This window comes from Sceloporus occidentalis, unplaced genomic scaffold (assembly GCF_023333645.1).
Source record: "Sceloporus occidentalis isolate IW3139 unplaced genomic scaffold, rSceOcc1.0.p SCAF_45, whole genome shotgun sequence".
Taxonomy (NCBI): Eukaryota; Metazoa; Chordata; class Lepidosauria; order Squamata; family Phrynosomatidae; genus Sceloporus; species Sceloporus occidentalis.
In genome coordinates, this window is record NW_028317025.1 from 4,936,698 (window position 1) to 4,959,063 (window position 22,366).

Consider the following 22,366-nt stretch of genomic DNA (forward strand, 5'->3'; position numbering starts at 1 on the left):
TCTGGGGGTATAAGGCATATAGGGTATATAAGGCATATGTGGGGAGGGCAGTGTGGCATGTCTGGGGAGGACAGAGTGGTGTATCAGGGTGTATAAGGCAGATCTGGGGCCACAGTGGCATATCTGGGGGTAGAGTGGAGTGGCTTATCTGGGGGTAGAGTGGAGTGGCATATGTGGGGAGGGCAGTGTGGCATGTCTGGGAGGATGGAGTGGTATGTCTGGGGAGGATGGAGTGGTGTATCGGGGTATAAGGTGTATCAGGCAGCGTGGCATATGTGGGAGGCAGCGTGGAATATGTGGGAGGCAGCGTGGAGTGGTATATGTGGGGGTAGAGTGGAGTGGTATATGTGGGAGGCAGCGTGGAATGGCATATGTGGGAGGCAGCGTGGAGTGGTATATGTGGGAGGCAGCGTGGAGTGGTATATGTGGGAGGCAGCGTGGAATGGCATATGTGGGAGGCAGCGTGGAGTGGTATATGTGGGGGTAGAGTGGAGTGGTATATGTGGGAGGCAGCGTGGAATGGCATATGTGGGAGGCAGCGTGGAGTGGTATATGTGGGAGGCAGCGTGGAGTGGTATATGTGGGAGGCAGCGTGGAGTGGCATATGTGGGAGGCAGCGTGGAGTGGTATATGTGGGGGCAGTGTGGAGTGGCATATGTGGGAGGCAGCGTGGAATGGCATATGTGGGAGGCAGCGTGGAGTGGTATATGTGGGAGGCAGCGTGGAGTGGTATATGTGGGAGGCAGCGTGGAGTGGCATATGTGGGAGGCAGCGTGGAGTGGTATATGTGGGGGGCAGTGTGGAGTGGCATATGTGGGAGGCAGCGTGGAGTGGCATATGTGGGAGGCAGCGTGGAGTGGCATATGTGGGAGCCAGCGTGGAGTGGCATATGTGGGAGGCAGCGTGGAGTGCCATATGTGGGAGGCAGCGTGGAGTGGTATATGTGGGAGGCAGCGTGGAGTGGTATATGTGGGAGGCAGCGTGGAGTGGTATATGTGGGAGGCAGTGTGGAGTGGTATATGTGGGAGGCAGCGTGGAGTGGTATATGTGGGAGGCAGCGTGGAGTGGTATATGTGGGAGGCAGCGTGGAGTGGCATATGTGGGAGGCAGCGTGGAGTGGTATATTTGGGAGGCAGCGTGGAGTGGCATACGTGAGAGGCAGCGTGGAGTGGCATACGTGAGAGGCAGCGTGGAGTGGCATATGTGGGAGGCAGCGTGGAGTGGTATATTTGGGAGGCATAGTGGAGTGGCATATGTGGGAGGCAGAGTGGCATATGTGGGAGGCAGCGTGGAGTGGCATATGTGGGAGGCAGCGTGGAGTGGCATATGTGGGAGGCAGAGTGGCATATGTGGGAGGCAGAGTGGAGTGGCATATGTGGGAGGCAGAGTGGAGTGGCATATGTGGGAGGCAGCGTGGAGTGGCATATGTGGGAGGCAGCGTGGAGTGGCATATGTGGGAGGCAGCGTGGAGTGGCATATGTGGGAGGCAGCGTGGAGTGGCATATGTGGGAGGCAGCGTGGAGTGGCATATTTGGGAGGCAGCGTGGAGTGGCATATGTGGGAGGCAGCGTGGAGTGGCATATGTGGGGGGCAGCGTGGAGTGGCATATGTGGGGGGCAGCGTGGAGTGGTATATGTGGGAGGCAGCGTGGAGTGGTATATGTGGGAGGCAGCGTGGAGTGGCATATGTGGGAGGCAGCGTGGCATGTCTGGGAGGCAGCGTGGCAACCCTGGGCTCAAACGTGCATAAATTGGGGGGGGCTGGTTGCGAAATAAAGGCAAGAAATGCATTTTATTCTGCTGTTTGTATTTAATATAATTTGTTTATTACATTATTTTAAATAAATGAAAAATTTACATTCATTTTTTTATCCGATTAATCGATTAATCGAAAAAATAATCGGCCAACTAATCGATTATGAAAATAATCGTTAGTTGCAGCCCTACATTTATTTATTTTTAATAAAAATAGGCACAAACATTGTATGAATGTGTATTTTCTCCTTAGATAATGTTACCTCAAATAATTATGGAATTTAACCCTTTCTTATTTGTGCCTATCTTGCAATATGTTGTGAACTGTCGCCTAAATGCTCTGTGTGTGCAATCCGCATATATGGACAACCACATCTATTGCATAAATTAACTAAGGATGGTGGGAGCGTTGTAAGAAAATTAAGTTTAGTATTTGGTATTATAGCATGTAACAGGATGGATGTTTTGCCTATATACGATTTAACTTGTACCTAGGTAAAGCGCAAGCTATGCATAAATTTGTCTCCTAAATACATGCCCCCCCCAACTGTCTCGATTTGAGCTTTGTCCCTGCTGTCCTGTCTATCCCTACCTCTGTCCCGATTTGCAGGGGGAGGAGGAAGGGTAAGGCAAGAGCGATACTCAACTTGGACGCACAGCTGCCAGGGGACGCACAGCCGCCTGGTCAGCAGCTGCAGCCTGCAGGACTAGTTGGGAGATCACAATCTCCCTCTAGTCAGCTCAACTAAGGGCAGTGTACGTGTATATGTGTGTGTGTGTAAGGGCTGTGTATGTGTATATGTGTGTGTGTAAGGGCAGTGTACGTGTATATGTGTGCGTGTGTAAGGGCAGTGTATGTGTATATGTGTGCCTCATGGGAATTCAATGTGTTGGTTATTTTTAATATGCATGACTGTGCTGACAAAAATGAAGTGTGTTTTAAGTGGCAATTCAAGCAGGACATTGGAAAGTGCAATTGCTTGTATTGAGTTCCACGAGAGAGATCTAAAAAGTGTCCCTCTTTCACATTTTGAAATGTTGGGAGGTATGTAAATATAGGTAAGCAAAACTATGAAAATCGGCACAGCCTCTTAGGAGGAAATCCAGCACTCAAAGTGTTACATTGTCCAGGTAATTAACCTCTTTAGTTGTTAAAGGAGACCCCATGATGCTCACCCAGTTCATAAAGATCTACAGAAAAAAATGTATGGTCTGGTACATTATTGTGTATTTCCATCATTGATTCGTCTCCCGGTTCATTGCCTAGATAGAGCCTGTAGCCAGTTTGTAGTGTTCTCCAGTTGTAATATACCCTATCTGCGCATTGCTGTCTGTTCGAAAATTATCATGTTATTAAAATTGGAGGGAAATTATTATCCCATGTACAATTTGTAGACAGGACTTAATAAGTAGTATATAACCTAACAATTTAACTTACAGAAACAGGTGAGGAGGCCCTGCTCAAAGAGCTTACAAACAAGAGTAGGAATACATAGTTCTAAAGGCTCCTATTCTAAATAGTATGGTCCGGGCCTGGACTGGGACAAAAAATAGGTCCGGGCATTTAAGACTGAGCAGCCCATTTTAATGAAAAAACATATATATACACAATTTAGTGTGACTAATCCTTGAAATAAATATTATAGAGTAAATAACACAATACCTTATCTTTTCCACTAAATGATTTCAGATCCTTGAATGTTTTGTCCCCTGAAGTCACTACAAATTCAGGAGGGCGTTTTATCTCTGGACAAGTAAAAATGAAATAGTTCCTACTGTAAATTAAGTGCCAGGAAAAAGATAACCAAACACACACACCAGGACAGACTTTTCCACACCGACACCCAGACACACACACCAGGACAGGGTCTGCCACACCGACACCCAAACACACACCCCAGGACAGGCTCTGCTACACTGACACCCATACACACACACCAGGACAGGCTATGCTATACTGATAACCAAAAACACACAATCAGCAGGACACAATCTTTGACGCAGACATCTACACCAGGATAGATTTTCCACACTGCATTGTTGTTGATACCCCCTTAGTGTTTTTGTCCTTTGTGTATTGATGCCTCCAGCCAGCACTATTTGTATTAATGCCCCCAGCAAGCCCCTCCCTTTATTATTGTTTTATGTGATGTAGGGCTGCAACTAACGATTATTTTCATAATCGATTAGTTGGCCGATTATTTTTTCAATTAATCGGATAAAAAAATTATTAAATAAAAAAAAAATAATAATTTAATAAAGTAACGTAAGATGTAAGAAACAAACTGTTTTTATTTCCCAGCCTGCCCCCCCCCCAGTTATGCATATTTGAGCCCAGGCTTGCCACACTGCCTCCCAGGCATGCCACACTGCCCTCCCAGACATGCCACACTGCCCTCCCAGACATGCCACACTGCCCTCCCAGACATGCCACACTGCCCTCCCAGACATGCCACACCGCCCTCCCCAGACATGCCACACCGCCCTCCCCAGACATGCCACACCGCCCTCCCCAGACATGCCACACCGCCCTCCCCAGACATGCCACACCGCCCTCCCCAGACATGCCACACCGCCCTCCCCAGACATGCCACACTGCCCTCCCCACATATGTCTTATTTAGCCTATATGCCTTATACCCCCAAATATGTCACTCCGTCCTCCCAAGGTATGCTGTATACCCCCCTGATATGCCATAGTGCACTCATAGATTTGCAGACTCGTTCACAGACAATACTTTTATAAATAAGTACTGGGTTAATCTTCACTGCCCCCAGGATTTAGATTCCCCTCAGTTTGCCCCCCTTTAGCTCTAACTGCACCTTAAGTTAACTTTATTTAATAACAACTGCCCCTAAATTAACCCTAAACACCCCATCAACCACAACTGCCCCTAAATTAACCCTAAACACCCCATTAACTATAACAGCCCTTAAATTAACCCTAAACACCCCATTAACTATAACTGCCCCTAACTTTCAGCAGCCCAAATATAAATGTTATACTCACCAGTGAGTTCTTGAGCCATGTTGACGGTATCGGAAATGGGCGGGGCCAATTGGCACGTTGGCCCCGCCCCTTTCTTTCTCCCTGTCACTGCCGATTGGCCCCGCCCCTTTCTCACTGCGGTGACTGCAGGGAGGAACTGTAAGTAGGAGCTGCTGCTGTGAGTCAGACACTAAACGGATTATAAAACGAGGGATATTTTTCAGAGCATTTGCTCTGAAAAAACCCTCATTTTATAATCGATAAAAATCGATTCAACTAATCGATAATGAAATTTGTTGGCAACGACTTTCATTATCGATTATTATTGATTAGTTGTTGCAGCCGTAATGTGATGGTCCCATCATATATACACATCAGACATGCATTTTTAACTACCTGATCCTCGATCCGGAGAGCAGTCACAGCCGCAGCTGCCGGTGATCTTCGCCATCAGCAAGATGGCGGCGGCCCGGGAAAAAAAAATAATAAAGATGAAAAGGTTCGCTAGACGGTCTCCTGACCCTCTAGAGAACTCTGGCTCCACTTGCAGGTTGAATATAGGTACTGCATTCAACCATGCAAGTCAATGGAGGTCAGCCTTCTAATCACAGTGTGATTAGAAAAAATAAATAAAAAATAAAATAAAATTAATAATAATTAGAAAAAAAATAGTAAAAAACCAGTAAAATGTAAAAATAATTTCCCACTGATGTCACTATCGGAGGAACCTACAAGTTGAAAAAAAATGTTACAAAAATAAAAAAAAAAGGCAAAAAAAAAATATATATAAAAAATATATTTTTGTGAGCAAGTCCTAAAATTAGCATATTAGCTTAAAACAATTGTCGCATGGAAAGAGTTAAAATACTGGCATATTAAATGCCCATGGGGTGTCTACTTTAAAAAAATGTATGATTTGATGGGGTAAATTGAATTGGCCGGGTTCATCAAGGTCCCAATTAACACTGGGGGAAGGATGGCCACACATCTAATTTCCAATTAGAAAAATGCACACGTACCAAATGTGGCCTTTTAGTTCCCCCAAAAAATGACAAACCCATGCATGTGGGGAATCACTGTACTCAGGAGATGTTGCTGAACACATATTGGGGTGTCGTGTGACAGCGGCATATACCAGGAGCTGTAAATTCATACATAAAGTAGGTGTGTGTGGGAAAAATACACACACAAAAATACTACTGCAAACTTTGAAAAAATGCTGGTGGTAAAATGTGTGCATGCAAAGAGTTAAAATACCAGCATTTAAAATACCCTGGGGTGTCTAGTTTTCAAAAATATATGGTTTGTTGGGCACACTGACATGGCCCGGCTCAAAGATGTACCAAATAGGGCATGGGCAGTGGATCCCCAAATGCCAAAGTTCAACATTGAAAAATGTGTATGCCCCAAATGTGGCCCTTTTGCCCCCGAACAGCCAGGCAAAATCATTCATGTGGGGTATCACTGCGCTCAGGAGATGTTGCTAAACACATATTGGGGTGTTTTGTGATAGTGACATATACGAGAACTTTTTAATTCATACCTGAAGTAAAATGTGTGTGACAAAACAAATGCAAAAAAATGACTACCACAAAGTTTGACAAAGACTGGTGGTAGATATGGTGCATGGAAAGAGTTAAAATACTAGCATTTGAAATACCCTGGGGTGTCTAGTTTTCAAAAATATATAGCTTTATTGGGCACACTGAAATAGCCCGGCTCAAAGATGTACCAAATAGGGCATGGGCAGTGGATCCCCAAATGCCAAAGTTCAACATTGAAAAATGTGCATGCCCCAAATGTGGCCCTTTTGCCCCCAAACAGCCACGCAAAATCATTCATGTGAGGTATCGCTGTACTCAGGAGATGTTGCTAAACACATATTGGGGTGTTTTATGATAGTGACATATATCAGAACCTGTTTATTCATACCTAAAGTAAAATGTGTGTGAAAAAACAAATGCAAAAAAATTACTACCATAAAGTTTGACAAAGGCTGATGGTAGAATAAGTGCTTGGAAAGGGTTAAAATACTAGCATTTGGAATACCCTGGGCTGTTTAGTTTTCAAAAATATATGATTTGATGGGGTAAATTGCATTGGCCGGCTTCAAAGATACCCGAAATGGCACATGGAGGGAAGAATTACCAGATTTGGAAAAAATGGCTTTGAAATAGCAAAAACGCTACCTGTACTTATTGCTCCATAACGTGCAGAAAAAAGCAAAAAAACATAAAAACATTGGATATTTCTAAACTCAGGACAAATAGCAGGTTTAGCAGGTTTTTTTATTACCTTTTATAGATGAGTAAAAGATTTTTCAACTAAAAGTTAGAAACAGTCATTTGGGGGGCATAAGGCATTTCTGGAGGCAGAGTGCTCTGTGAAATGCCTTTTAACCCCCTTAATGCCACTCTGCCTCCAGAAATGCCTTTTTAACCCTCTATACGCCATTCTGCCTCCTGAATACCTTAAACCTCCCTATATGCCACTCTTCCCCATAATATGCCTTTTAACCCTCTAAATGCCAGAGTGGCATATAGGGGTATAAGGCATTTCTGGAGGCAGAGTGGCACATAGGGGGTCAAAAGGCATATCATGGGGCACAGTGGCATATAGGGTTAAAAGGCATATCATGGGGCACAGTGGCATTTAGAGGGTTAAAAGGCGTATCATGGGGCACAGTGGCATATAGGGGGTATAAGGCATTTCTGGGGCAGATGTGCATAACTGTGGGGCAGGTTGGAAATATTTTTCTCAAACATAGCTTTTATTAAAAAAAAATAGTTTAGAAGAATTAACATTTACTGGTAAAACTTTTTTCTTATAGGGTCGTCTTATATTCAGGCTTTTTCTTTTTTTCGTAAATTAATATTCAGATTTGGGGGGTCGTCTTATAATTGAGCAAATACGGTATTATGGTGGCAACAGGGTCCCCTTGTAATATGTAAACAGCAAATGTAGTATATGAAAATAGCTGTTTTTTATTATTATAATGTTCGAATTGTATTATCGGTAATTACACTGACTATCAAATAAATTCTCTTTCTTTTCGCTAATGATGGTGAACCTTTAGAACATTTATTCAAAGAAATATGAATAATTGGTTCTAAAGTCTCTGTATGAGGACTAGAGTGTCCATTCATCTTTCTTGCAGAGGGTTCGTTTGTAATGGTAGTTTAGTAGTGTAGGTTGAGAAAAGACTTGCGTCCTTCAAGCTCAACCCTATTCCTTGTTTACGCTGTTGATCCAAAAGAAGGATAAAAAAAATTTGAATTGTGCTTTCAATGGGGAAAAATTCCTTCTTCTTGGATCAACAAGCAATAAATAAATATTAATTCCTATACTATCATACATAGCCCTCTATGTTCTGTTTCCAGACCCCTTTTAAAGGCATCTAATGTATTTGCTAGCACCAACTCTTCAGGCAGTGAATTTCATACTTTTATTGTCCTTACTGTAAAAAAATACCCTCCGCTGTCATAGATTAAATCTCCTTTCTTCAAGTCTTAGCGAGTGACCTCATGTCCTTGTAATGTTCTATTAACAAACAGGTCTTTACAGAACCCTTTGTATGTGCCCTGTACATATTTATACAACATTATCATATCCTTATTAGTTTTGTGGCCGTCCTCTGAACTTCTCTACTTCCATAATGTCTTTTTTAAGAAAAAGGTGTCCAGAATTAAACTGCATATGCAAGGTGGGGTCTTACCATGGACCTTTAAAGAGGCAGAATAATAAGTAAAAATGAAAGTTGCTGTTTTTATATTTTCTATATGTGAACTTGTGCTTGAACCTTTTTTATCTTAATTCTTCCAGATGGCTTCACACACTGGAGTTTAACTGGGACCATGGCAGTAGAGGAGGATACATTCATGGGATTTAATGATGGTCTTTCTCAATCAGGTAACAGGATGTGATGCAATTCTGTGATTTCCTTTTTAAAACAATGGCCTTCAATGTTTCGGTTGTTTGCAAGGAAGTTATCCTTGGTCTTCTTTAATGTTCTAAATTTGCTAAATGTATTGGATAACTAATTTTGCACAAACTTTATCATTGCCCTACCTAAGAAACCAATATTCTTTGCTGTGACCAGCAAGTCTGGTTGTCACATGTCTTTAGAGGAAGCCTGGCACCTTTTGGCTTTTCATTCACACTCACTCCACTCTTCCTCACCGTTCCCACCTTCTAAATAACTGCTTGCGCACCGCGTTTCGTGACCCTGCTGCGATCCACGTCTCCAATTCAGACCAGCCCTGCTTGAAGAACTTGGTCTGTTTTGTTACTTATAAAGATATCTCTTTTTCCTTATTCAGTGGTATCAGCGGAGGTTGAAATGACTGCTTATGCCCTATTGACATACGCCCTTCTTGGCGATGTGGCTTCTGCCCTACCTGTAGTTAAGTGGCTTTCACAACAACGCAATGCACTTGGAGGATTTTCATCCACACAGGTTAGTTAATTAATTTCATGTATGGCCGTTATATCTCCCTTGTTACATTGGCTGCTTCGCTGTTTACTAGTGAGGTGTGCGTACAATGTTGTCTTTATGATCCACTGTCACTGTGATGCATACATACTTTTTTTCATTCGATCATATTTTGAAAACTAAAGGGAAATATGGAGAAGATGTTGTAATGGTTTCCACTGTAAAAAAATAGGTTTATTAAATAGAAAAATCATATAATTGTAAGTCTAAAGCCAATTACTCCCATTGAGGATATTGCTCTATCTGGATGACCCTGTCTCTCATACAGCCTCCTCCTTAACCACATGTTTGTTATTAATGTTTACGGTGTAGTGTAATGTAATGTTATACTGTAATTTAACACTGAAGCTTTAATCTATACCATGAACATTTTCACATTCATCTAATTCACAAGTTAATGTAAAATCAGGGGTGTTTGTGCAATATGTTTTAACATGGTTGTGCTAGCTGACTTATTTAGTTATTGCCATAAAGCCTATGTTCACTAGTTGGGAAGAGAAAGTTGGAAAGGGTGTTTGCAGGAGAGTTCCTGTGCTATGCAGACCTGTGGTGCAGGTGGTACTACACTGGCTTATAAATCACTTCCAGTATAATTTTCCCTTGTACTACTCTGACCAGTGTATCTACTAACCTGTGTATCTTGCCAAACCCTCCATCGCCGAATGAGCACTCATTGCAGAAGTTCTTAAGCCCTGAATCACCTAGCAAGGAGTTGAGCCCCAAGCTAAAAGGACTGGGACTAAGACAATCCCAACAGTGAGGAGGCTCAGGTATAGACAGAGAAAGTTTGGTTCTGTGGGTAGTAGGCATAGCACAGGTGGATGGTTCTTCCATTTGTGTTCAAGTATGTCCCTACATCCTTCTTTCTTCTCTCCCCTACTTAACTTTTGCCTTTTTCTTGCTCCCATCTTCTTACCCCACTCTTTCATTTTTCTCACTGATTTTTGATTGTACAGGTGGAATGTACTTATCTCATAAGGGAATGGGGTAACTGGTAGCTCACATTTTGCTTTCTGATTTGGATTTTCCTTTGTCAAAACCAATTTTAGTAGTCTCTGCAGTACCTATACTATCTTTCATAATACCATATTGGCTCGGATATAGGCCGCCCCCGTATATAGGCCGCACCCTAAAAGTTTGGTGCTTTTTTAAAGAAAAAGTTTTTTTCTTTAAAAAAGCACCAAAAAAACATGCTGCCACTCTGTCTCCCCCCCCCCGAGATATGCTGCCACTCTGTCACTCCCCCCCCCCGAGATATGCTGCCACTCTTTCTCTCCCCCCCCGAGATATGCTGCCACTGTGTGTCCCCCGACTTACCAGAGGAGACTCCCGGGTGTCTTCGGGGCCAGCGGAGGACATCTACGCAATACGCGTAGATGCGGCGATGCGGGTAAACAACCTCAGCAGCCGGTGACCATCCGCACGATGCGCTTAGACAACCTCCCGTGCCGGCACCGACCCCCCCCCCCCCCGTGGAAAGTGCTGGCAGGGGAGGCTGTCTAACCGTATCGGGGAGTAGGATGCAGGTCCCCTGCACCGCTGCGGGGGATCTGTATCCTAACCCCGCTGCCTGCCCGGCGCCTGGGACTGCATGTCCCGGGCGTCGGGCGCTAGAGCCCGAATATAGGCCGCACTCCCACTTTAAAGACTTAAAGTGGGGGGAAAAAGTGCGGCCTATATTCGAGCCAATATGGTAATATAACAAGGTCAACAAATTCAAAATCGGTTTAAGGAAACCACTTTTTCTTCTAGATATTTCCATGCTATTGACTGACAGGAAAGTCCTGCTGGGCAGTTTGACTTATCTGACCATTCAGAGATTGTTATCTTTTCACACTGTTTGGACTAAATAACAAAAAAATACACTTTTATATTGTTAATATAAAGTGTTACGATTTGTTAGAAGCTTTACAAAGCAAGGAGTGAAAAGGGTTATGATTACAGAACTTGTTGTGAAGCTCTGCTTTCAAAACCTTCTTACTCTTACCTACTTCTTACCAGTCCACTCTGTAAACAGGTCTTGTTTAATCCTATGGCTACTAAAACAGTGAACGTATTTCATGTTGAAGTATTTTCTATCTCCAAGGAAAATGGGGTTAGTTCCTAAATAATACACAAATGTAACCATCCTCAAAGTGTGGCAACTGTTTTTGCACAGTAGAAACATCTGTATTATTCATTATAAAATACATCTCTTTAACCATCACCTCCTAAACACAAGGTTCGACTAGTTTCACCTAGTCCCACAATTTTTCTTAGTGGTTTCTCAGTAATTTATGTTTTGTGTGTTTAGCTATGAACACTATGTACTAATGTATCACAGATTGTGAACAGGTGATTTCTGAACCACATGTTGCCCATAAAGGAGGCAGCAGTCTGTCTCTGTGGTAGTTAATATGAATAATGCCTGCCACTTCCATTTTGGCTGTAAAACTACCATCTTAATAATGGGATTTACCAAAGCAGTCAGAACAGCTATGGTTCCTGCAGTAAATATTAAGAGATATAGCCATATACTGGTTGACGTGAAAACTGTGTATATTTAAAAAAGTAGGCACAACCTCACACAAGAAGTTCCAAAACTAAACATAATAGCTTGGTTTATGGTGTTGTACCAGCTAAGGGTCATCTCTCACAAATTTGAGCTTACTGGAGACAAGCTCCATCATCTTACTCCATCCATTAGTCCAATTGCTATTCCAATCTAAAATTCTAGTTTCTTCTGAGCAAAAAACTTCAGGCATGACATATTGGTTGTGTCTTTGGGAACAATGAGCCAAGCATCTTGTCTGGATAAATACATTGCTGTCAGAGAAAGACCCAGGGAGTATTCAAATGAGCACAGCAAGTGATTTTATAAATGTAAGTCTGTAGGGGACCTCAACAAAATCAATTGATCCCTCTATTAGGGCCCCATAAGAAGCACAAATAATAGATCTAGTTATACAAATAAACTGAGGAACAGAATGGTATGATGATCTAAGATCACCCTATTTGCATGTTTAATATACCCTTTTTCAGTGTAACATAAATAATATGTATATGTTTTGCTTTTCATAGGACACTTGTGTAGCTCTTCAAGCTCTTGCAGAGTATGCAATCCTTTCCTATGTTGGTGGTGTTAACCTCACAATATCTTTGGCATCAACCAACCTAGATTATCAGGAAACCTTTGAGCTAAACTATCTGAACAAGAAGATCTTGCAGACAGCCATGGTGAGCAGAAGCTTGGGGGATCCGGAATGTACTGTAAAAGGGGATGCTGTCCACAGTCATTAATGCAATTTGTGGCCTATGTCTTTGAATTTGTTGTATGGTTTTTGAATTGGAAATGGGAATCTAATCCTTACCTAGAGGTGAGCCTAGGGTTAGTGGTACCTATGTGCACTAACATGAAAACTCACTCTAACACTCTTTTACTCTAGGCACCCTATAACTCTAACACCCTTTCACTCTAGACACTTATATACACACACCAACCCTAGGCTTACCCCTAACAATATAGCACTTTACTCTGACACACACTCATGCTAACAATAACACCCTCCTGACACAATATATACACTAACACCATATGCTCATGCACTCCTGCTAACAACAAACAGAAACAACACTCACTCTACCACCAAACTCTTACATGTACAACTCTTACTCTGTTCCTGTCCCATCATCACTGCAGCCTGCCAGCTCTCACTCCCCTCCCTCCTTGTCTATTTTTATTATTGTTATCTTTTTTTATATAGTGCCAATAATTTACACAGCACTTAACCACAGACATGTGTTATGTGCCCCTACTGGGTGTCTGGATTAGCAGGCATTTTCAGACACCCAGTGCCCCTGACATGCCTATTAGGCATTTAACTGCTTCTAGGAAGGATGCATGCCTATGTGGAGGGAGCATCTAAAGACACTGGGAATGTATCTTCTCTGCTCTGAAGCCATTGGTCAATAGCTGTCCAACAGGGCCAGCTACCAATGAGCCCTAACAATTTAGGGGTAGGTCTGAAAACCTGCCAGGATGTACTGTATTTTATCAGCCAGAGTATTAGTAGTAGTAGTAGTAGTATTACATAGTGATGATGAAAATATAAAGCTCCAAAAAAATGGTGCACTTCTGTAATCAAGGGCTAACAGTTGTGATTCTGTTATTCCTCAAGAGTATTGTCTTTCGTATTAACATTGATGTCATTATATTGCATGCAGATTCCCAGCATTCCAACTGGCTTGTTTGTCAGCGCCAAAGGTGAAGGCTGCTGCCTAATGCAGGTAAGTTCGCAAGGATCCAATCACTGGGTTGTTTTTTTTTCCCTGCATACCCCAGGTAGGAATATTTATGGCTCATGACTTCCGTTTTTCCAGAAGTTCTCAATAACCAGAAACCATTTAAACCTTCTGAAGCCATTCTGTTTCTTTGACATAAAGGAGATGCATATGTTTGGTTAGTGGAAAATCACTTCCATTCACTCTAAAAACCATCACCTCAACTTTTTAGCTTTAATCTGCTAATCCTTCACACCTCAATTTTTTTAATTTCTGATAACCAAAGTACTTTTGTTCAATTAACTTTACTCCTTGATTAGTCCATTTACCTACCATTTATCTAAAAAATGATACTTGGAATAATCTAAACAAATTTCCCTTTTCTGTTTGTCATTCTTTTTTTAATGCTCTCTCTTCATGCAATGAAGTGGAAAAAATGTCGGAATTTTATGAATGGAAATAATGCATAACCTAGAGTAGACACCCTTGTTGCTAGAAGAGTACAGTCTCTTTGTTATAAGTTGTCTGAGTATTCTGACAATTCTTTCTTTTCTTTCCACCAGATTGATGTCCATTACAATGTTCCAGATCCTGTAACCAAACCTGCATTCCAGCTCACAGTCAATCTAAAAGAGCCTAAACCTGCAAGAGAGAGGAGATATGCTGGACGCCCAGAAACTCTTCTGAGGGACCGTGCACTTCCTGATGATGATGATGATCCAAGTTCTCACCAAGACCACCAGGAGTACAAAGTAACTCTGGAGGCCTGCACCAGGTGTGACTGACCTCCCTCTTTACAGATGAGAATCATTCCCCTCAATATAATTAGCTGTCAGACTGCCACCTCGGCTTGAAGTATATTTCTATTCACCATGCTTTCTGTAGATGAAAACATATTTAGGTAATATATGAAAGGCCTTGGGCACCATTGCCTTAGAGAGTAGACAACTTTTATAATCTAAAGTTTATAGTTGGCATACACTACATGAATAATCCTGATCCTTTTCTCCTGTGTAACACTGAGGTTGGCATGTGTATAAAAAGTGCAGTAGATGTAGACCAGAAAAACCTATGCATAGATATAGATATGGCCATGGGTAACAATATTATTTTTGTTTTTTTTAGGTGGCTTCACACAGGTGCTTCTAACATGGCTGTGCTTGAATTCTCCCTGTTATCAGGCTTCCGAGCAGATATTGTAAGCTTAGAGCAGGTAATATTTCACGGTTCCCGTGATGAACTACTTAAATTACCATTTTGGTGGTATACACAATGCGATCAAACTGGATGAACACCACCTCTTACTATGTTATATTTATGTGCAAACACAGTATTTCAGCGTCTTGTTCATGATAATAATGGCCTATAACCAAACACCTCTGCCATTATGTTGAAAGAATATTGCTATATACCGTATTGGCTCGATTATAGGCCGCACCCTTAAAGCCCCCCCCCCAGATATGCCACTCTGCTCCCCTGATATGCTTAATGCCCCCAAGATATGTCACTCTGCCCCCCTGTTATTCTTTATGCCCCCAGATATGCAACTCTGCTCCCCTCATATGCTTTATGCCACCCAGATATGCCACTTTGCACCCCTGATATGCTTAATGCCATCTAGATATGTCACTCTGCTCCCCTGATATGCTTCAAGCCCCCCAGATATGCCACTCTACCTCCCCCCAACGTACCAATACACCCCTAGACCCCCTGGCGGGGCCGGCAGTGGATGTCTGCGCGATGCGCGTAGAGAACCTCTGCTGCTGCTCGCCGCTTCTGCCAGGGCTTCTATGCCGGCGCTCATAGAAGCCCCAGCGGAAGTGCCGGCAGCAGCAGAAGTTGTTTACACGCATTGCACAGACATTCACCGGCTGCCAGAGAAGAGGATCCAGGTCCCCTTCAGCTCTGCGGGGGATCCTCATCTCTGTTGTGAACGTCTGCGTGATGCGCTCAGACAACCTCCACCGCTGCTGGACAGTACTTCCGCTAGGGCTTCTATGGTGGAGCACCGGAAGGTTATGCAATGCCGGTGCGCCTTCATAGAATCGCCGCATGCATGGCGCAGACGTCCACCGGCTGCCAGAGAGGAAGATCGAGGTCCCCCGCAGCAGGGCTAAATTAAAGAAAAAAAGAACACCTGTCCGACTTTAAAGACCTGCGGCCTATAATCGGGATAATACGATATTCATATGGTCTGCTGTATACAAGCTCATAAATGTGGTAAAACTGAAAATGCTTTCCCTGAATGGTGGCTTTGCATTTTGCAACTTGCACGGCTGAAGCTAATATACAAATTGTAAGTTGTGAAAAAGTAGGACTTTTTAAAAACCTTATAATTATAATGATTATATTATATCATTACTGTATGTTGGGGTAGACTGGAAAAAAAAACCAAATGTGGTAATGTATGCGTTGTTGCATTTTGTATTTTAGGTTTTAGGGTAAATCAAATTTTTATTGTATTTTCAAACAATTTTCAAATTTTCAAACAACAAAAATAGAGGGAGGGATACAAAAAGGAAAAAAAAGGGATTGGGGGGCATAGGTAGCATCACAGTAGATTACAGAAGTGGTTCCCAGCATGCTGTCGCGTAACAATAGAAGGGCCATGATGAAATGCAAGAACAATATCACACGGAATGACATATGCAATACCAACGGAACAAGGGACCAGGCACATGTCCCTCAAAAAGAGGATACAGCATGGAGGAATCCAAAAACACGCAGGTGAATGGTAACACAGGTTCCAGAACAGCAGAGCAGGTGGATGCCATGTAGTAGTGTAACGTGTGTGAGGCAGATGGGCGAAATTAGGAAAATGAAGGCAGGGTCGCGGAAACAGCACAAGCGGACCAGGAGACAAGGTCCAGGACCAGCAGGTCAAGCGTGTGAGAAAGAAGGAGCCCAGTAGCACATAGGAAAGGGCCCATAAGAGAATAGCAATTGTCGTGGCACCGCGAGACCAGGAAACCTGACGACGGAGCAACAGTGACACAGAGGGGAGGGGTAGGAAGGATAAGGAGAAAAAAAAAGGGGAGAGAAAGAAAGAAGAAAGAAAAGGAGAGGGAATCCAGGAGAACTGGCGAGACAGCAAAAGTAGCGGAGTTAGGTAAGCAGAGAGCGAACCAGGGGACCAGACATAAAGTCCAACCAATAGTACCACATTTTCTGATATCTCTCAGCAGACCCCGTGGCCGAAAGGGACAACTCCTCCAACACCCGTATCTGTTCCACCCGAAGGATCCACTCCTTGGTAGTAGGGGGAGCAGGATCACCCCAGTGCAGGGGGACCAACGCTTTATCTGCCGTGAGGAGGTGACGGACAACCGACTTCCGGAACCAGGACGCCGAGTACGGGATGTGATGAAGAAGAAAAAATTCTGGCGTAAATGGGATATCTCTATCAGTAAAATGAGCTAGCTGGCGATGAATAGATTCCCAGAAAGGAACGATGCGGGGACAGTGCCACCACAAGTGCAGAAGAGAGCCCGGGGCAGCATCACACCTCTAGCATTTGTTCGGAATGTCAGGGTGATATATGGACGTGACAGAGGGGGGCCGGTACCAACGTGCAAGCAATTTATATGCCATCTCTTGATCTCTGTTACTCCTGGAGCAGTGGCGGATGAGGGCACAGATCTTCCCCCATTGCTCCGAAGAGAGAACAATCTGAAGCTCAGACTCCCACCGCCCCATAAATGGGGGGTGGTCAGGGTTGGAGGCCTCAAGGAGCAGGCCATAGAGACGCGAGATACCGTGAGCAGGGAGTGAGGGCGCTGTGCAGAGGTCCTCAAACCGCGTGAGGGCACGCAACACATTGTGCTGAGGAGTCAAGGAACGAAAGAAGCTGTGCAGCAGAGCATAGTGGAATACATCAGTGAAAGAGGGAGGCGAACGGGTAGCAAGCCGACTCAACGGCTTAAGACCCTCTGTAGTCACAAAAAAGCGTATGTCAGACCTCTCCGCAGGAGGAGACGAGGGGAAGAGGGTGGCACCCACCCCAGGTGGAAAGTCGGGATTATCCTGAACAGGAGTCAAAGGGGAGGGGATAGAAGACAACCGGGACTTCCATATAATGGAGAGCCACTCCTTCAGGGTAGCATGAATAAAAGGGTGGGGCAGCGCCGCACATCGAGCTGTCGGAATGGAAAGCCAGGGCAGTACCCTCGCAGGAAATCCCAGCAGGGTGGACTCAACCTCGACCCATTGCTTGTGGCCCGGGAGGTGATACCACTCCAACACCGGAGCAGGTGGCAGGCCCTATAATAAGAGCGTGAAGCGGATCCGGGGGGTCCGCGAGTGCCACACAAATCGCATGAAAGCCGTCCGGAGCGAGGCGAAGAAGGAAGACGGGATAGCAATAGGGAGGGTCTGAAAGAGATATAATACACGGGGCATGATATTCATTTTAATCGTATTTATCCTGCCAACCCAGGAGATTGTTAACCGCTTCCACGATCGGAGATCAGCTTGAATGACAGTCAGTAGAGGCGCGAAGTTATACAAAAAGAGCTGGGTGAAGTTGGGAGACAGCCACACACCCAGGTATTTAAGCTTGGGGCAACACCAAGTGAAGGGAAACGAGGATTTCAAAGGAGAAGCAACAGCAGGGGGCAAATTCATGTTGAGGATCTCTGATTTGGAGGCATTGAGTTTGAAGTTGGTAAGCTTACTATAGACCGATGGTGACAACAAACAAAAGGTTGTCAGCGTAGCCCAGAACCTTATGATGAGTCCTCCCAACCTGAAGCCCGCTGATATCCGGATTCATCCTAACGGCCTGAAGGAACGGTTCTAAAGCGAGCACGAAGAGAAGCGGGGAAAGCGGGCAGCCCTGTCGGGTCCCATTCCGGATGTAGAAGGGATCGGAGAGGGAACCATTGACATGGACGCGAGCCAAGGGAGTGGTATACAAAGAGCCTATCCAGGCGAGCAGGCCAGGGCCAAAACCCATATGGGACAGGGTGGACAGCAAGAAGGACCAGTCCACCCTATCGAAGGCCTTTTCCGCGTCGGTGGATAACAGCAGAGTTGGAGCGGAGGTATGCTTTGCATGTATTTTAGGTTTTATGTAGATTGCTAATATACCACCAATATATTTTCAGAATTGAGACAGGTATCTTCTATGTGACCTTGAAGTATAGCTCAGAGCAGAGAAGAGAGAGAGATGGGATGTGATATAAACATTTACATATAGAATGGATTCAGCTAAGTATAAGAAGGAAGTAAATGCCAATGGAGGACAGATGTTGGAACAAACCTTGTCTACAGCAGTAGATGTGATGCAAGGCGGTTTTACTTCGCTGAGAGGGTGGAACAGCTTCCCAACAAAAAAGTAGAGGTTAATACATTGAGGATATCCTTAAGGCTTTTCTGAATATAAAGACAAGGCCAAAGACCAGGTAAAGTTTGAAGTTTGTATAGCAGAAAAAAAGACTAGATAGACCAAATTCTATGTTAATATGTAACAATGTGTTTCACATTTTTTAATTATCCTCAAAAAGCTTTTTCTGTTAAAAAAAAAAAAAAAAGTCTTACCCAGTGATTGCAGAGATATTCAGTATTGCTAGAAAGCTTCAGATGAGAAACCATTTTTAACATAGTTTATACATAACTTTTGTTATGTATAGTAGAGGGAGCAGGAGGCAGCCAGTTATCTTTTTAGCATAAGCAGCTCAATGTGCATTTTGGTGATTAGGGTGGCAAATTCACTCTTAAATAGAGGTGCAACAGTGGGGTCCGATTCCAGTATGCAAAAAAAAAAGTATATCAAAATTGTTTGATACCCTTATTCTTTGTGATTCCTGAGAGCCAACAGGCTGTTTTAATCTGGGGTTGTCTTTTGAGGGTTTAGTGTTAGTTTAGTGGATGATTTTTGAGAGGGATTAGTGTTAGGTGGAGAGAAAAACATCATGGCCTCATAATGCAAGGACCCTAAAGCTATGCAAGTAACTACTACACCATCAGTACCGCTTAATGTAGATGTGAACAGGTGGCACTAGTGATGGTGCCCCCCCAACTAGAAAAATGAGGTGAATCCCTCTAATTCAAGGCGATACTGTTGTTCAAGCAATACATAAGAGACAAGCAAGGCATGTATGGGATTAACTTTTAAATGGACAGTTTAATGTCTCTGACAACCCTACCATTGAATAATGCACTCTAAAGTACTTAAACATTTACACAGACACAGAATTTCCAGCCATGGTGCAAAATCTTCTTTCTTGCCCCATGATACAAGATGACTTGGTTAAGCTGTCAAAAAGCACCACTAAAGTACCGTATTTGTGTGAATATAAAACAAAAAATGTATCCTGATCACAGGCACTCAAAGGCCTAAGCTGAAATGAACCTCACGCTGTTTTAGGGGCTCTTCTATGTAGAGCTCAGAGACATATAGTTTGCTGCTTTGTACAAAGAGAATGTAGATGAAAACAATCCTTATTAAAAAAAAAAAAAAAAAATCCCAGTGGGATGTTGTCTTAGTGTTTTTAACATGTGGACATAATAATTGGATCTGGCACCAGAGAGCAGGCATACAGCCCGGTGAAGGTGGTGTGGTTAATATGAAAGGAGCAGCTTGCTGTCTCCAGCTTCCTGTGGCACAAGGCGTCCTGGGCATTCCACAGCCCAGACGGAGCCCTCTCTGTCCGGTAGATATATCTGGGGAATGTGTGGGGTTCTCAGCGGGTAAAGGAATTCAGGTTTATTGACCTCATTAACAGTCTATGGGGCCTACTTCCATAGCCCTTTAAATTACTTACATGTTGTTTTCCTATGTGATTTGTTCCAAACCAGCCGGTCTGTTTGCTTACTATACAGACCCAATTAGCTGTGCAATAAACTGCTTTGCAAAATATGTTATAAATATAACGGTTCTGGAAATATTTCATAAGTCTTAGAAGTCTTTCCTGCTATTTTTTGTCCTCTTTAGGAACAAATGAACACTAACAAAAATTGTATATAAACATGTTTATGTGTATTTGTCCTTTTCATCACCAGTATTTGAGATGGGGTCCTTCTAAATAATTTGACTTGTGACTAAAAGCCAAGAGCCAGTTAGTTGGACTTAAATGACATTGCACTGTAACATAACTGCCCCTTTGCTTGTGCGGCAGGGTGGAATGGAGTCTGGTTTGTTACATACCCCACTTTAACATACACATGTATGAGGCATGTATGTAAAATAAAAATGTTCTTAAAGTGAAGCAATTACTCGCGAGTGTCCTTAAAATGAAGGTATTATAGCAGGGTATGCATATACACACCATTAAGCATGTTGTCTTTCAGTTACTTATGAACAAGCAGATCGGATTAAAACGTTATGAAGTCGATGGAAGAAAAGTGTTGTTCTACTTTGATGAGGTGAGTTTTTTCTGAAAATGTCCCTACCTTGTTTACAGTAGTTGAATGTTTGCACTGCATATTTTCATATAATCACTTTATAATAATAATTTTCTTTTGGAGTGAATGAGTGTTTGTTCATCTTGGAGATGCAAAAGTTGCATCTAGTGAAACACCTTTCTTTTTTTCTTTTCAATTTATCCTGTACTAACAAGCTGTTATGTGTATACCTGGGAACTCTCCGTTTTTGACCCGGAGATTACCGGCTTGACATGCTCTGCTCCCCGCCCCTTTTCACTTTAAATGGGGGTGTTTTCCGCTGCCATCATCGGGAACACCCCCGACTTAAGCGGGAACTTCCACTGACATCAGCACGGAATCCCACTGACGTTGGTGGGACCGCCCCTGACGTCAGTGTGCAGTCCTGGCCGTGTCCAGCAAGGGAAGGCAGCCGGAGCCCAGAAGTTCCCAAGTATGGTTATGTGACCATCAAGACTGTTTGTGAAATGCCCCCTAGTGTCATAAAAAATAGCTTAAATTGTTGTTAAAACTGGGCCATCTGGAACTAATTAGCTCTGTACCAACATTCCTGTACTTCAAGGAGTGTTTATGACCCTTAAGACCTGAGTATATTTATAGGGGTCCCTACCCAATAGGACCATTGATTCCTACTAAAGCGACCCGGGGCTTTTAACCCCCAACCATGAATTCTAGGCCTAGGTAGCCTAGGCGAGAGCCTGACTATCGTCTTATAGAAACCCAGGTTAACACACTGAGAAAAGAGACATATAGCTCCAAAAATGTTGTGCATTTTTTCCTTATGTTTACAATTCAAAATAAGATTAAGTTTTTGAATTGTGTATGCCAATGCATACAAAGAAGAAACTGTCACTGTTTGTACTTACCCCTCTGTTGTAAAGGGTTAACACTGGTTGAGCAATTATTTTAGTTTTTTCAGGATGTTTTCACTCCATAAGTGCCTGTACAGATTGAACATAGATGTATGCAATTATTCTTGCAGATACCCAGTCAGTGCATGACCTGTGTACGGTTTCATGCATTCAGGGAATATATTGTGGGAAAAACTGCACCGGTTCCCATCAAAATTTATGACTACTATGAACCAAGTAAGTATCACCAAGAATAAAATATTTAACATGCAGCAGGACAATTATAGGGCCAGTTCTCCTCATTAGCGCTTGAAGAAAACCACGTTATATATGAAAGCACCACTGTGACCTGTAACTCAAAGTTTTGTTGATGCAGCCATAATGTGGGGCTGTTAATTTATGATCCAAACTCATTCCATTTTTCCTTTGAACCACACGCAGCATTCGAAGCCACAAGATTCTATAATGCTAGTGAGAACAGCCCACTATCTCGTGAGCTATGCGATGGGACAATGTGTAATGAGGTGGAGAGCTCCATGAACCAATGGACAGGTAGGAATGACAAACCAATCCTGTCTCTCCCTGTTTTTTACTCCTTTGTTTCTGTTTCTTTACTGTAGTCATCATTGGGTGGAATA

At 43.2% G+C, this 22,366-nt stretch overlaps 1 protein-coding gene across 1 annotated transcript in view; it reads left to right on the top strand.

Moving 5' to 3' along the window:
• LOC149289506 (C3 and PZP-like alpha-2-macroglobulin domain-containing protein 8) overlaps nucleotides 1-22,366 on the top strand; it is a 62,688-nt gene that overhangs the window by 39,206 nt on the left and 1,116 nt on the right. Inside the window, exons 31-39 of the mRNA XM_089490553.1 lie at nucleotides 8,565-8,651; nucleotides 9,062-9,198; nucleotides 12,295-12,450; nucleotides 13,438-13,500; nucleotides 14,058-14,269; nucleotides 14,620-14,707; nucleotides 20,785-20,859; nucleotides 21,860-21,965; nucleotides 22,170-22,280. Coding sequence (XP_089346679.1) covers nucleotides 8,565-8,651; nucleotides 9,062-9,198; nucleotides 12,295-12,450; nucleotides 13,438-13,500; nucleotides 14,058-14,269; nucleotides 14,620-14,707; nucleotides 20,785-20,859; nucleotides 21,860-21,965; nucleotides 22,170-22,280 — 1,035 coding nt within the window. The remainder of the gene's footprint in view (nucleotides 1-8,564; nucleotides 8,652-9,061; nucleotides 9,199-12,294; nucleotides 12,451-13,437; nucleotides 13,501-14,057; nucleotides 14,270-14,619; nucleotides 14,708-20,784; nucleotides 20,860-21,859; nucleotides 21,966-22,169; nucleotides 22,281-22,366) is intronic.